This window comes from Lynx rufus, unplaced genomic scaffold, assembly GCF_022079265.1.
Source record: "Lynx rufus isolate CCGP_SWC_20201006 ecotype Redwood Valley unplaced genomic scaffold, mLynRuf1.p SCAF_5, whole genome shotgun sequence".
Taxonomy (NCBI): Eukaryota; Metazoa; Chordata; class Mammalia; order Carnivora; family Felidae; genus Lynx; species Lynx rufus.
Genome location: NW_025814867.1, coordinates 91,109,962 through 91,124,524, shown reverse-complemented (window position 1 = coordinate 91,124,524; position 14,563 = coordinate 91,109,962). Strand labels below are relative to the sequence as shown.

Sequence of the window (14,563 nt, the reverse complement as noted above, 5' to 3'; positions counted from 1 at the left end):
ATATATAGTCATCAAAAGATCTCTTGGTGATGGACTTTGGGGTGATTTTTAATTTTCTGTTTCTTTTGATTTCTTCTTTATACTTTTGTACATGGCTAGCATATTTTACAGGTAGCAATTCTTGTTTTTAAACCAAAAAACACTTATTTTCTTTTCCTAGTAAATTACATAACTAACTTCAATTTTTGATTCTTCATTTTATATTTTCCTAACATTTTACAATGAAAATATCAAACATTGCTTGACTTATTATGAAATATTCATACTAGAGATATGTAATGTATATATATTATATGAATATTAAAGAATAATAATAAAATGGATACTTGCATGCCCATAATCAGCTTAAGAATATTAATTCTTTGGAACCCCTCTGTGCCTCTAATCAAGCCCATCCTGTTCCTTTCTCCAAAGAGATGAACTACTGCCAAATTTGTATTTCACATTCCTTTACTTTATAGTTTTATGAAATATATGTATGTTCAGTTCATTATGCTACAACTTGTGTTACTTTAATACAATGAGTAAGGGAATTGTGTCAATATACACAAAAGTTACATTGTTTATATAACGTTTTTCTCCACACATAAATGTTCTGTACTACTAAGGAGCAGTAGCTAACTGCAAAGTATACTAACACAGCTGAAGGCATCAAACTGAATTTCTGTACACAAAACCTACCCATCCCAAGTTCTTCTCTTGACTTCTTTTAGACTTATACCCTATCTGGGAAGTGCTTATACCTAAATAGGAAGTGCTTGTTACACAGTTCTTCCTGATTTTCAGGCTTAGGATCTTTGCCCGAAAGCAGCTTCCTCAATCTTCCTTAAGCCTTCTTCTAAAAAGCTATCTTCCTCTTTTCTATAAGATAAATTCTAATGTTTGCAGACATACTTACTTATTAAGAATGTAATATGTCTTGTAATTATACTAATGTTTTTATTAGGATTTGTATTGGTTTTATTAATATTCTGTTTACAAAGTTATCTAGAATTTTTTCCATAAGGAAAACAGTCCATAATTTCTGTTACTATTAATGCATGGTTTTGAAGAATGAGAGTGATTTTTTTAAATGCCTATATTATATCAAAAACATCTGTATCCCTAAACAATAGTTTAATTTGCATTGTTTTGAATTTTGTATTTGTACAAATGGAATCATGCTGTTTGTATTCTCCAATGTGCATTTTTAAAAATATTGTATTTGTTAAATAATCCATGTTAATGACTATAGCTCTGGTTCCATTTTCACTGCTGTACAGAATTTCACTCTGAGTGTGCCAAAGCTTATCTATTCTCCTGTAGATCAGCAATTGGTATTTGAAATTTTCTGATGTTATTTTTTAAATGTTATTATAAACAGTTTTGTACATGATTCCTTGGCACATATACAAGAGTCTCTAGGGCATTCTACCTAGGGATAAAAGTGCTAGGCTCAGAGTATGCACATCTTCATGTTTACTAGGTAATGTGACATGAATCTCCAAAGTGATTTTACCAATTGAAACTTCCATCATTAGTGTATGACAGTTCTCCTTTATCCACATCCTTGCCAATAATTGAGTTGTTGCCAAATTGTTGTTTTAACTTGATTACCAATGTATATGTGCTTCTTTGTCTATTCATATTTCTCTGAAATGCCTGTTCATGTCTTTTACCCATTGCTTTGACATTGGGAGGTTTCTATTTTTTCTTTCAATAGGAATGCTGTATATTCTGGATACTACTCCTTTTTCAGTTACATTGCTACAACTATCCCCTTCCTGTTTGCAGCCAGCCTGTCTTTTCCCTTTTAGGATCTTTTTTTTTTTTTTTATCTTTTCATTAACAGTTCTTAGTTTAATGTAATTGAATTTGTCACCTTTTATTATTTGTGCTTTTTAAAACTTTTTCTAGAAATCTTTCCATACTTGGGGTTATAAGACATTTTATATTTTCTTCTAAATTTTTTTGTGTGAACCATAAACTTTGATTAATGGAAAATAGAATGCCTTGCTAATGGAAATCTTGTCTTAAAAATGGCAGAGAAGAATACATTTATTTTTTTAAAGTAAATTCACATTGTATTGGGCTGCAACATGATGGCAGGATTTGCTTTTGTTTCAAAAGATTCCCTAAGTTCAAGGTAACTCTGTTGAGATTCAACAGTACATCTGCCGACCTGGAAACTGGGAGTGAGTGGAGTTTAGTAGCGGCAGGTGAAGTGGGGGTACGGGTAGGGGTGGGGATAGAGGTGGGGGTGTGGGACTCTGCTGCCCCCGGTCCTTTGCCTGTCACCTTTAAATCTTCAAACCATTGCAGTTGATTTTTGTGCATGATCTGAGTAGAGATCCAAATTCACTTTCCCCACATGGTTAACCAGCTGTCTCAAAACTGTTGAGGCAAAGTCCACTCTTTCTCCCACCAATACAACACCATGTCAATTATCAAGGTTCTGTGTATTCATGAGTCTCTTTCTGTGTTCTCTGCTCTTTACTATTTGTCTTCCCTGCCATTATCAACTATCTCAGTTATTCCAGCATAATATTGTTTTGGCAGCGGATAGGGTAAGCCTCCCTTCCATTTTCTTCTTCTTCAGAAATATTGAATATTCTAGGCCTTTGTTCATCCACATAAGTTATAGAAGCAGTTTGTCAAGGTGTGTGCATACAACACACACACACACACCTGATGGCAAGTGTATACATACACATATCTGTTGAGATTTTTATTAGAATTGTAGTGTTTCTATAGATCAATTTGGGAAGAATAGACATGATAACAATATGGAGTCTTCTGTGAACAGAGGTATCAGTTTATTTAGATTGTCTTCAGTGTCTTTCAGTAATGTGAAGTTCTCTCCAAAAAGAAATCTTATACATATTTAGTTCCTTCTCTTCTTGAGAAACTTACTTTTTTCTATTATAAATAGTATCTATTTACAAAGTATATATTTCTGTTATTGATGATTAATAGAAATGCAATTGACTTTTACCTACTACATATCTGGAAACTTTGGTAAATTATCTTATTAATTCTAATTATTTTTATGTAGATTCTAAAATTATCTTGTCTATAATTAATGATAATTTTATTTTTCTTTTCTAAACCTTATACTTTTGATACCTTCATATCACTAAATTGTCTAAAACCTCTGGGAAAATGTGAAAGAAAAATGATGATGGGGCATTCTTGTCTTGTTCCTGATTTTGAAAGGAGGGTTTTTAACATTTCATCATTACATATAGTGTTTGGCATCTCTAGTGACTGAACTGCCTTATATTTTGGAGCACACTTTTCTCATGCTTGATTGGAAAGAGCTCAACTCAAGTTTAGCCTTGGAGCAAGAGGCAAAATCATATGCCTTAGATCTAGATTACTTAGGCTAGTGTAGTAGAGAAGAAGGATTTTCTATGTGGCCCACTAGAATTTGACACTGGGGTTTGGGGCCAGAGCCCCAGCTAATATTCTCTGTAGATACATTTCCCTCCAAAACCTTGAAGTCAGGATTTGAGTAGTTTTGAGTCCCAGCCAAAACCACCTCCTAATGCAGTGAGTAGGTATCAGAATCACACATTGGTGGGCCCTAACCCAGAGTTTATGACTCAGAGTCCCTGGGGTAGGGACTGATAATTTGCATTTCTTTTTTTTTTTTAACTTTTTAAAATGTTTTGTTTATTTTCGAGAAAGAGACAGAGTGCAAGCAGGGAGGGGCAGAGAGAGAGGGAGACACAGAATCTGAAGTAGGCTCTAGGCTCTGAGCTGTCAGCACAGAGCCCAATGCAGGGCTTGAACTCATGAACTATGAGATCATGACCTGAGCTGAAGTCAGACACTTAACTGACTGAGCCACCCAGGCACCCTGAGAATTTGCATTTCTAAGAAGTTCCCAGGTGATGCTGATACTGCTGGTCCCAGAACCACACTTTGAAAACTAGTCTTCTTTTTGGTCTCCACCATGGAAACAATATGATGAAGGGGATGTCATCATTTGAAAAGCATTGCAATAAGATGCACGCATTGTGCTGCTGCTGTGGCTCTAAGTCCTACCACCTTCAGAAATTGACCTGTGGCAAATGTGTCTATCTTGCCAAGCAGAAGAGAAAGTATAACTGGAGTGGCAAAGCTAAAAGACGAAATACCACTGGGACTGGTCAAAAGAGGCACCCAAAAATTGTGTGCCGCAGATTCAGACATGGATTCTGTGAAGGAACACACCTAAACCCAAGAGGGTGACTGTTGCAGCATCCAGTTCATCTGAAGGATTCAATGATTAGTCACAAGATAAATGTTCTGGTTTTAAAGAAAAGAAAGAAAGAAAGAAAGAAAGAAAGAAAGAAAGAAAGAAAGAAAGAAAAAAGAGAAACGCTGCCCTAACCGGCTCCTTAAAACATCCCAACAGTGACAATCCAGAGACAAGGAAACAAAATTATTAAAGTGCCTGAGGGGTGCCTGGGTGGCTCAGTTGGTTGAGCATCTATCTGACTTCAGCTCAGGACATGATCTCATGGTTCATGAGTTCAAGCCCTGTGTCAGGCTCTGTGCTGATAGCTCAGAGCCTGGAGCCTGCTTCAGATTCTGTGTCTCCCTCTCTCTCTCCCCTGCCCCACTCATTCTCTCTCTCAAAATAAATAAGTAAATATTTTTAAAAAAAAGTGCCTGAGAAGGAGGGAGACTGCAACCATGAGTACCATCCCTGGAGGATGACAGATGGCCACTCCAAACATGGGAGAAATGAAAGAGGGAAACACAGGAGGAAATGGCAGATTTGGGACAGAACATGAAAGGAACTCATGGGAAAGTATGAAGGGAGTCCACAAACAAGCAAATAAATCAGGTGGGGCTGATTATTCAGTCTGCATCCAACAAAGGACATGGAGGGGAAAGATGACAGTGAGACCTGCATAGCTTTTAGGAGGGGCAGTGACAGGGTGGCCATTTAAGTGACAATTCCTTGCTAAGATCTGTTCCCCACAGAGATGGGCCTCTGCCAAGTAAGACAGTAAGTGCTGGGTAAATCAGAAGCCCAAGCCCCAGGAAGTAACAAACTTAATGCAAGTTTCCTATTAAGCAGATAAACTGGGTTTATTCTTAAAGTAGATAAGAAAAGGGAAGGTACTGCAAGAGTACAAGCCTTAAAGTCATGTTCATCTTTGCAGGAGCTGCAGTCCCTGCCAGACACTTTTACATGGGCTCAGGGCCAGTGAAGTGGCAGGGGTGGAACATGGAGAATCACGTTAAAGAAGAAGTTGAATCCATTGCCCTAATGGAGGGAGAGCAATACCAGAGGTGCCAGGGAGAACCAAAGACTAACTCTGCACATAGTAATGAGATCAGAGGATGCTTCTGATACTGGGTTTTTACTCATCTATGGTGTAAATTGGCAACTGCTAAAAAATAAGAAGAGGGTAAGGTCTCCATTCCCCTCTCATGCCTGCTGCCTGCCAACTTCCTGTCAAGGGCTAGCCGGCTGTCTGGGACATCATGTCTTAATGCTGTCTCTAGCTTTGATAGTGTATAATACAGCAGAGCTGGAAGGAACCATAGAGGTGGTCCTCACCTGTTGGGCCTATACAGCAAGAGTGATTAGCCAGAAGTCAACCTAGGTAACAGCATTCATTTATTTTATTTTACGTGTTTGTCATTAGGACTGTTTGATTCAATTTACTGACACATTAAAACATATAAATCAGTATCCCTATATTTACCCTATAAAATCTGAAAAGCCTTGGATAAATGTAGCATGTTGCCTCTAGGTAAACTCAAGTAGCTTCATATGTGTATGTGTATGTGTATAGAAAACATGGAGAAATATACCCCTATGAAGGGTTTTGATTCCAAATTAGCTACAAACAGTTTTTAAGCAAATTGCTTCATTATTCTGTGATTCACTACTCTCGTGAGGCTAGAAGTAAAAGTACTTTAAGTTCCAAAAAAGAAAGGTACAGTATAAATTCAATATAGTTCTTAGAATTGTAGATTCTTCCAGTGGGACATGCAAATCACCCGTCCACACTCACCTACGGCCCTCCACTTCCCTCACACCTGGTCATCCAGCCTCTTTCTGAATACTTTTACACCCTCACTTTGGGAGGCCTGTATTTCCATTGTTGCATAGTCTTAATTGTTGTAACAGGAAACTTTTCTCATGCTTTTGAAAACCTAGTACGTTGCTGTACAGTTTTGATAGGAAATTCTTTTTTACATCACGTTAAAATCTGGCTCCCTTGAATTTCTGCCTGTCTGTCCAGTCCTATTCTTGGTCCCACTGAGAAAAAAACCTAAGACCTCTTTCAGCATCCTGAGGACTCCAATCATGTCCCAACTAAGAGTTCTTTTCTCCTGACAAACTATCACAGTTCATTCCCACAAATGTTTCCTCCTCATGGCTTCATTTTCAAGCTTTCATTGTCCTGTCTGCCTTCTCTAGACGTGAACTAGCTTATCTGGATCCCTTTCTTTAAGATTGAAATATATATACCTGGACATCATACGACATAAGAAGTCTAGGCCAAGGATGGGTATGATAGTGTTCTTGGTCCTCCTGGTCCTTGTTAACAAACCACTGTTTTAGTAGTCACCTGACCCTGGGGCCCATATATTGCCTATAGGCATTATAGACACCTTTCTATCTTTTTCTTACTATTTGGGTATAGTTGTTAAGCCAGTATCAAAAACACCTATCTAAATTACTCAAATCAACATTCATTTTTATGTGCCAATTTGACAACCATAGCAAAGAGAGGTCAAAGATAATTTAAGACGACTTGCACAAGCTGGTTCTTGACTATTTCAGCCGTGGTTTCTAAGAGGTACAAGCCCCCCACGTGAAGATACCTTTCTATTTTCTTCCATGTGCTTGTTCCACTTGACCAAATTCTGCCAATTATCCTGGACCTATATCAGTGCACTGTCTACCCACATTTAGCTCCTCAACACTTGACCCTGTGTTATCCTCTCTTTTTGAAAACTCCAAGGTGACCTTTGGAAGTAGTTGCATTTTTGTTGTTGTTGTATACTATTTCCTTATCCCTTTGTCCTTCTGATCTTTCATTTGCCAGATTCTTTAATTTGCTCTTTTAGCAAATTACTTTATGACTCTGCTGTCTTTATTATACTTTATGACTCTGCTGTCTTTTTTCTACCTACAGTATCTACTTGAAGATTCTTTAGAGAATCTTTAATGGAGAATATCCATTTTGCTCATTAAAGTCTGCAATTTGTGCTGGCCTCTGGAAAAAAAAAAAAAGCTTTCTTTCCTCAGAACATCTATTGTAGCTTTATGGTATCTTAAAAGGGGGTATGGACAGGCAGTTTCAGAGCTGGAAGAGAACCAAGTTCTCCAGTCTATCACTTGGATGACTCAGACAAGAGGATGCAGACACGACCTTACTGTTCTTAGTTCAAAATGTTGAAAAATCCCAAGGAGAGAGTGGACTGGGTAGGAGGGATGGGAATGGACCCAGAACATCAAGATCATCTTATGACATAGGCAGAACACATTGAAGTCCCAACTCTAGCCCTACAGAGAAAGATATACTACTATTCAGGTAAATTCAGTTGTCATTCACTTTGTACTTAGATTGTACAGGAATGCTTTACAGTCTAGATTCTAATGGTGAGACATTAGCCAAATAAAATCTCTCTTGGCTGCTAAGGAGTTCTTGGAATGAAAGTAACAAGGAAAAGTCCATGTTCCCTAACTGGACACGTGGCAATGGGGCAGTGAGACCAATTCCTTGTTTGAAAGCACCCATAGCACAGTATTTTTTCATTGACTGGATTAAGGGTCACGACAAAAGCCCATGATAAATTACTTGCTTTTCTTTAGAGTCATTTATTAACTTCAAGAGTGTGGAATGCATCACCAAGAGACTAATTTGTGCCACTGGAAGGACATTAACCAGAGTTTTCTGGACCACTAAGGGGGAGGGTAGAAGAAAGGAAGCAGTAGTTTTATCATTGCCTTGGCTATTCTCCAAAATATGACTGCCTCACTACTCGGAATAACAGATGGAAAGAGAGTCTTTGCCCACACATATGAGAAAGCTGAGCCATGCCATGATTGTGGCCTTCTGCCTCCAGGAGTGAACCAAGGGCACAACTGTACAGGTGGGCTATGGATGAGGCATAAAATGACTTACTAATTTATTTTAAATCAACACACCGGTGTGTGCACAGCCAAATGAGTGTTGTCTCCTTTTAAGTAAAGCACCTTGAAAGGCTTTCCATATTTTGGATGACACTTCTGTTGCTCAAAAGATCAAAAGATTGTTGGGGGGTTCAGTGCAGGAAAACACATGCCCACACAAGTGACAATCATTGATATCTACAAGTCAAAATTACTTACTGTTAATATTCTGCAATATTTACTTCCAACATTTTTCTGTAAGAAATCTGTTCCTATTGTTTCTCATTAAAGCAAAATATGGCTGGGAGGCCTGGGTGGCTCAGTCATGTGAGCATCTGACTCTTGATTTTGGCTTAGGTCATGATCTCACAGTTCGTGAGTTCAAGCCTGGCATCAGGCTTATGTTGACAGTGCAAAGCCTGCTTGGCATTCTCTGTCTCCCTCTCTCACTCTGCCCCTCCCCCACTCATGTACATATGCTGTATTCTCTCAAAAGCAAATAAATAAACATTAAAAATAAATAAATGTTAAAGCAAAACACAGTTTATTATAGAGATTTCAAGTAAGGCAGAAAAGAACAAAAATTAAAAGGCTTTTAAACAGCTAAAAGTCCATCATTAATATTTGGTGGATAATCCAGCCATTTCTCTATATATCCCATTCTTTTGAATTATCATCAGTTTTGACAAAGTGTCCACCTTTGAGGAAGGATTTGACTTTTGGAAATAGGTCAAAGTTGCTAAGAGCCAGCTAAGTCTGGCAAATAAGGTAATGATTCAGCTGAGTGACAAGAGTTTGGTGCCAAGTCAGGTGTAATTGGTTTTCTTGGACAGCTCAGAAATTGGCTCTATGAGAGGCACCCATGTCAGATGTGCTCTGAACTCCAACAAGAGCTGCCCTTGAGGGGCTGTCTCTGAAGGATGTGTGCATGGGATGGCAGAAGCCTTGGGAACCATAACCTCCAGAACTAAGCCAGGACTGTGTCCCTTGAGAGCTGTGGGCCTCCATCAGGTCCTTACCCTTGAGGAGCCTCTGTTTGCTCATCTTAATGGGATGTTCATAATGTCTACTTTTCATGAGCTGTTACGAGAATCAAACTAGGTCACAGACACGAAAGCACTTTTGTAAACTGTCAAGCCCTATACAAATGTAAGGCACTGTTATTTAAGTATGTTTGTCAAATTAATCTTGTTTCTTGATGGGCACACCTCCTACAGTCACTCTATGGACAGCCACATCATCAAAGCATAAGTGGATAGAACTACTCTCTCCCTTTCTAGTTTCCTTGGGCTGCAGGTTTATCCCTTCAAGGATGCCTTGCCCTTGACTTCATGATCATTTTACCTGATTTTTCCAATACCGGAGTGTGGGCAAGGGAATGGGTGGGGCATAGTTTGAATCACCACCACTGGCATGTCTCCCTTTCAGTAGCCTAGGGGAAGGCGGTAGTGATGATCTCAGGGGTGTCTGTTTTGGAATTTTAAAAGGATCTGGTCAATTTAATATTTACCTGAAAGGTTTTTTTGACATTGTCTTTCAGAAAATAAGGGAATCTGAGAACAGTTAGGAGTTCCCATGATGCATTAAAAAGGGCTAGAAAAATTAGAAACTATAGTTACCTCATCTACGAAAATGGCAATAATAACTGTATCATCCTAATAGGTGGTTGGGAGGACTAACTTTCAGGCACTAGTACAGTCTGGCACATAAAAAGTGCTCAATAAATGTTAACTAGTATTTTTGATGTTCTTAATACAAAAATTGAAATGTATAGACTCCGTAAGTTATAAAGATGTCAGTGTATATACTATCAGCAACTTTTGGCAGATGAAAGAGTGCCTCATCAATAATGAGCTAATGTTACTCATATATAATTTATAGATTTAATTTCACCATTTGGAATTTTGTTTTTTAATTTATATTCATTCATTCAACATATATTTATGTATTTACTACATATAAGGCATTATGCCATCCACTGGAGATATAACAGTGAACCAAACAGACATAACCCTTATCCCCATAGAGCTTACTATGAAGGCAACAAGCCATAAACAAATAATTTAACAAATAGGAAATAAGTGTCCTATTAGAACTTGTTTTAAGTGCAGGGGCGCCTGGGTGGCTCAGTCGGTTGAGCGTCCGACTTCAGCTCAGGTCACGATCTCGCGGTCCGTGAGTTTGAGCCCCGCGTCGGGCTCTGGGCTGATGGCTCAGAGCCTGGAGCCTGCTTCCATTCTGTGTCTCCCCCTTTCTCTGCCCCTCCCCCGTTCATGCTCTGTCTCTGTCTCAAAAATAAATAAAACGTTAAAAAAAATTAAAAAAAAAAAAGAACTTGTTTTAAGTGCAATGATGGGAAAGTATAATTCTATGTAGCTGAGTGGACCCAATCTTGTGTGGATGAAAGGAGGGTTCAGGGAGTTTTCTTAAGTACATGACATGTGAGCTGAGATCCAAATAATGAACAGGACTTGTGTAGCAAAGAATGGGGAGGAGCAGATTCGCAGTGGATAAACAGATGCAAAGGTCTTGCGGCTGGAAGAAACAGAGCATGGTCACATCTGGAATAATGAGAATAAAGGTTGTAGAGAAGAAAATGAGGTTGGGAGCTCAGGGCCTTGCAGACCACCATAAGAACTGTGGTCTTGACCTTCACAGCAAAGGAAGCCAATGAAGTGATTTAAGCAAGAACATGAAATGACTAAATTTCTGTATTCAAAGATCACTCCCACTGCAAGGAGAAGAATGGATTGGAGGAGAGCCCAACTGAATGCAGGGGTGCAATGTGAGAAGCCATTATGGCAGGCCACGTGAGGGTTGATGGCAGCTTCACCTAGGGTGGTAGTGGTGGAGCTGGAAAGAAGTGGAAAAAATCAAGAGTTAATTAAGAGCAAAATCTACAGCATCTCATGATGAACTGGATGTAGAAGGTAGGAAAGGAGCGGGGGTATAAATAACCTACTCATTCATTCATCATAAATATGTACTGAGCCCCTACAAAATTTTAGACACTATGCTAATTCCTGAGGATTCAGCTGTGAACAAGAGAGACAGGTCCTTACCTTCAAGGAGTTAGAACCTAGATTTGGAGCTAGAGAGTCGATAATAAGCAAACAGATAAACAATCACATGTTTGCATTTGCAAATTACAATTACATGTTTCAGAGTGGGTGATTATAGATATAAGTGCTATGAAGAAAAAACAGACAGGGATACCAGACAAATGGGGTGAGGGCAACTTCTGACAGAGCAGTCAGGAAAGACTTACCTATAAGTGACATGTAAGGTCAGATCAGAGGATGAGAAGGAGGCAGCCAGGAGAAAAGCATTCCAGGTAGAGGTAACACCAAGGCCAAAGAGCTTGCTGTGTTGCAGGAACAGGTAAGAAATTAGGGTGATTAAAAATAATAAACAAAGGGAGAGTCATGCAAAATGGGGATGAAGAAGCAGATCACTTTTGGTGTTTAAAACATTAACTGCTATATGAAAAATGGGGGGAAACTGATTATTTTAGAGTAAGAGTGAAAACAGGGAGACCAGATAGAAGACTGTCATTCAGGTATAGAAAATGATGGCTTGGGGTGGGGGCATCTGGGTGGCTCAGTTTGTTAAGGGTCCAACTCTTGATTTCAGCTCAGGTCATGATCTCACAGTTGTGGGACCAAACCCCACATTGGGCTCTGTGCTGACAGTGTGGAGCCTGCCTGGGATGATCTCTCTCCTTCTCTCTCTGCCCCTCCACCCCTCAAAATAAATAAATAAACTTAGAAAAAAAAGAAAATGATGGCTTGGACTAGGGGTGTGAACCAAGGAGAAGTAGACAGATATGAGGTGGACAGATGCATTTTATAGATAAATCCAACTAGCTTCATTTAAGATTCAAATGGCCCCAAAAGCAGTGAGGGCTTGATTCAGCTGCAGAAGTTGTCAGCATGATGTAACCCACCTATAGAAACAGGATCTTCAATTCATCTCCTGAGTCCATACAAGCATAAGGCTGCAGTTGTCCAAGCTCCAGAAGAGCAGGTTGTTGGCATTAGGGACAGCCACCATGGATCAGGGATCAGAGACCAAAACTGACACCAGGGTAACTGGGATCAGGGATCACCAAGACTAAGGTCACCAAAGTCATAGCAGACCAAAATGAAGGGGGAATCTGTTGAGCTAGGTTTGTACAAGCGGTGCCTTCCTGGAGCCAAAAGTGGGAACTAGTTCAAACCCTGGGTTAGGGTTGGGCCAACCATGAAGGTTAGAGTGACAAAGACACCAGTCAAAAGTTAGAGGGATGAAGATGTACCACCTATCACACCAGTTTGATGACGCATTTAGTGGATAATTCAGACATCTGAGATCTACTGTAGAATACCAAATACTACAGTTTCCATGTTGTTTAGCTTCTTGTGATTTAGACAAGAGGAGTTCCTGCCTTACAGACTTGGTTTGATCTAGAGTGTGAGGCTTTGGGCAGCCTCACTAGAAAATTACTTGCCTTCCTATTCCCATTCTCTGTTTCTCTGCCATGTCAACAACATTATGCACATGAAGTAAAATATTCAGAATTCTGTGACAAGTGTCATCCCAGTGCTGCCATACTGCTATATCTGTATGTACATATGCATACATGCATATGTAACAGCTGGGGCAGCTGAGTAATAGCAATGTCAAGATGTCAAGATGCATTAACCTTCAGGGCAATAAGCGTCTCCATGCTTGCTCTCAAGTTAAAGAATAAGCAAAACTAATCTAGAGTGATAGAATCAAATTTGGGGGTATAATTCTGAGAAGGCATGAGGGAGTCTTCTGGTGTGCTGGGAATGTTCTACGTCTTGATCTGGATGGTGTTTGTATGGATGTTGTGCATTTGTAAGAATTCATCAGGTTGTAGTTTCATGATTTGTGAACTTTATTATATGTAAGTTATGCCTCAACAAAAATGTTTTTATTAAAAAGAGAAATAGGAGAGATACCTGATCCCGAGGCAAACAAGACAAAAGAAGGATAGTCCATTCTGGTATCAATCACAGGGAGCAGCAATGCACCTCCTCCCAGAGCTTGTTTGCATCTGACTACTCCTTCTTGCTCTGCTTCCAGTCTCAATCCCCAGCCAATGCTAATGCTACCAAGCAACATGTAGAAAGTTTGGCAAGTTATGACAATAAGTCTGATCCAGGGAAGTGTAAGATAGTACTGATGATTTCCAACTATTGGGAATCCGGTGTGACACAGACTGAAATTTTCACGGGAAATATAGAGCAGCATCCCTGTTCGTCATCATGAGTATCCCTGACAATCACAGCTAAATACGAATAAATAAATCGTATTACATCAAGGATTTTCAGCACCATGAACTTGAGATCCAGGAGAAGAGAGAAAAAATAAGAGTAAGAAAATTAACAGCATGAGCGGCACCTGGGTGGCTCAGTCAGTTAAGCATCTGAGTCTTGATTTCAGCTCAGGTCACAATCTCACGTTTCATGGATTTAAGCACCGCATCAGTCTCCACACTCATGCATGGGGACTGCCTGGAATTCTCTCTCTCCCTGTCCACCCTTCCCCCGTTCACACACAAGCATGTGCATTCTCTCCCTCCCCCCTCAAAATAAATTTAAAATAAATAAAATTAACAGAATGAAACTATATTTTTCTTATCTTTCAACTTTATTTACTATGTCCTTTTCTTGGAGATTCTACCATGCATATTAGGCTATTAAAAGCACTGATAAGTCCTATGGTTAACAAACATGTTTACTTTTATTTCACACAATGTTTATATTTGACCAAGAACACTTTAAGAAATTGTACTCTAAGGCTACCATTTATGTTTTCCCCCCTCATTCCCTTCCTTGGAGAATCATTAAGCTTCACTGTTCCAGCTACCATATTGGTGCTAAAATTTTTCTTGTCTTAGATCCAACCCAGCCTCCCTACCCAAGCTTTAGGATATCTCTACCCACAGCAAATTTTCACCTAGATGGTCCACATGGGGCAGAATGGGGATCTAACAGGGGTTCAGAGAGAACTCTGATTTCATTAATTTTTCGTGCAATGAATATGAAGAATTAACCTGGTAGTATGGAAGAAGCTGTATTCCTGCAGTTTTTATTAAGCCACCTTGAGAACTGAACCCTGAACTCAATGAATCTTAAACAACTATGGCAAATATAAAATAGGTTTTACTCACCTCTGTCTTATTTGTCATTTAACTCCCATCTTCTCCCACTTCATTTTTTTAATTAATTAATTAATTAATTTGCTTATTTTTTAGACAGAGACAGTGCAAGAGGGGCAGAGAGAGAGGGGGAGAGAGAATCTTCAGCAGGCTCATCTCAGGGCCCTGAGATCATGACCTGAACCAAAATCAAGAGTCAGATACTTAACCAACTGAGCCGCCCAGGAGCCCCTCCCACTTCCTTTTCGATCCATTAAGCTATCCATTTTCCACACAACCACCTG

General features: G+C 39.3%; 2 protein-coding genes across 2 annotated transcripts in view; one reads left to right on the top strand and one right to left on the bottom strand.

The window, feature by feature from the left end:
- ILDR1 (immunoglobulin like domain containing receptor 1) overlaps positions 1-14,563 on the bottom strand; it is a 258,601-nt gene that overhangs the window by 177,007 nt on the left and 67,031 nt on the right.
- LOC124526401 (60S ribosomal protein L37-like) lies at positions 3,949-4,215 on the top strand. Its single transcript, XM_047099385.1, has one exon. The coding sequence runs from the start codon at positions 3,949-3,951 to the stop codon at positions 4,213-4,215; it is 267 nt and encodes an 88-aa protein (XP_046955341.1).